Source organism: Belonocnema kinseyi, chromosome 1, assembly GCF_010883055.1.
Source record: "Belonocnema kinseyi isolate 2016_QV_RU_SX_M_011 chromosome 1, B_treatae_v1, whole genome shotgun sequence".
Lineage (NCBI taxonomy): Eukaryota > Metazoa > Arthropoda > Insecta > Hymenoptera > Cynipidae > Belonocnema > Belonocnema kinseyi.
The window spans coordinates 26389727-26391238 of NC_046657.1; the positions used below are offsets into that span (position 1 = coordinate 26389727).

A 1512-nucleotide genomic window follows, 5' to 3' on the forward strand; every position below is an offset into this window, starting at 1 on the left:
ATTGAAGATGATATTGATGACTGTTATGAGACGTCTGAAAATTCCGCTAGTGAAGAAGAACTAACTGATGATGAAGGTATCGCAGCTGATTTGGATTTCGAGCTGAGGAAAATGAAATAATATGGACTAACGAGCCATTGCGCTCTAAGTTCTCAAAAACACCTCCTTCTAATTTCATTACACACCTGCCCGGGCCTAAAGGAGATGCGCGAGGAATAACGAATGAAGAAAAGTTGTTTTCTTTCCTTATAAGTGATCAATATGATCCCAATAATCATTTGTCAGACTAACAGTGAGATCGAGAGCTCTAACCTCAAATATACTGACCTTTCCTGTTCTTTCGTTAACCCTAAAGATGTGTCTAAAATGAAGAGCTTCATAGGTCCCTTGTACATGAATGGTATTTTGAAAAATTACGGCTTGTGTCTAGATGATACAATAATTTGGAGTCATTTATATGTGTTAAAATAAAGCTCAGAGTAGTTGTAGTTGCGCTAGGTATATGTGTGTATGAGCGGCGCATGCGTTGACGCGCCTATCGCCGACTCCTCGAAGTTACGATGCTGTGTGCGGCACTCGCTGACCGACTGCCCTCCTATGTGCTTCTCAGTATTGCAATAAAGTAAATCTTTGTTTTTGTGTAATTGTGACTTCTTTTATTTCACCTGCGACTTGCCCAGCTGGTCTAATAATATCCTGGATTTGTATAACATGTTGTAACATAGTTTACGTACTTATTTGAATTCGATGAGAAAGTCTGATTTCCCTGTTGATTTTAATGTTATTTAACACAGAAACTTTTATTGGATTATATAATCTAAGCTTTTTTCATGTTTGTTAATACGAAAAAAATACTCCGTGTTAGAAATACATTGAAAATTCGTGAAATTTTATATATAAATTTTACAAAACTTTCATGCAAAATTGTAAAATTTGTCGTCAAAAAACAGAAACAATTTTAATCAGGATTGAAGTGAAAAAATAACTTTTTGTGTTTTCATTCTACTTATTTTTTATACATTATTTACTGTGAGCAGTTCGCTCGTGAATAGTAAAATTTAATCTTAACCGAAAAATTTCAATAAGTTGCTATCGCATTTTATATCAGAAATGGAATTTTATAACAATTTCCATGCTTCGCAGGAATCATTAAGCACCATGCACTTCACCTTAACCACAAAATAGCTACATAAAATGTGTAAGCTTCCAATCTTTTATATGCTTTTGAATAATGTATGGTTTAAGAACTATGGGATTGAATAAATTATGACACTAAATTCACTACTGTTGATCAACTAAAAAGGAACTTTCAACAAAATAGTGAAATTCTCAATCAAAAGGATGAATTTACAATCAAGAAGTTTTATTTTTCTAATAAAAAGTAAAAATTTTCAACATAATACGTAAATTTTTTGAAACAAATAGTTCAATTTTTAACTTAAAAAAATCAAGTTTCAATAAAAAATATCAATTTTTGACAAATAGGATTGTTCAGTTTTTAGTGAAAAAAAA

At 31.8% G+C, this 1512-nt stretch overlaps 1 protein-coding gene across 1 annotated transcript in view; it reads left to right on the plus strand.

Annotated features, from left to right (window-relative positions):
• The window catches only part of LOC117177182, an 8683-nt gene extending 8563 nt beyond the window's left edge, over nt 1-120 (plus strand). Inside the window, exon 4 of the mRNA XM_033367703.1 lies at nt 8-120. Coding sequence (XP_033223594.1) covers nt 8-120 — 113 coding nt within the window. The remainder of the gene's footprint in view (nt 1-7) is intronic.
• Nucleotides 121-1512: the final 1392 nt, after the last annotated feature.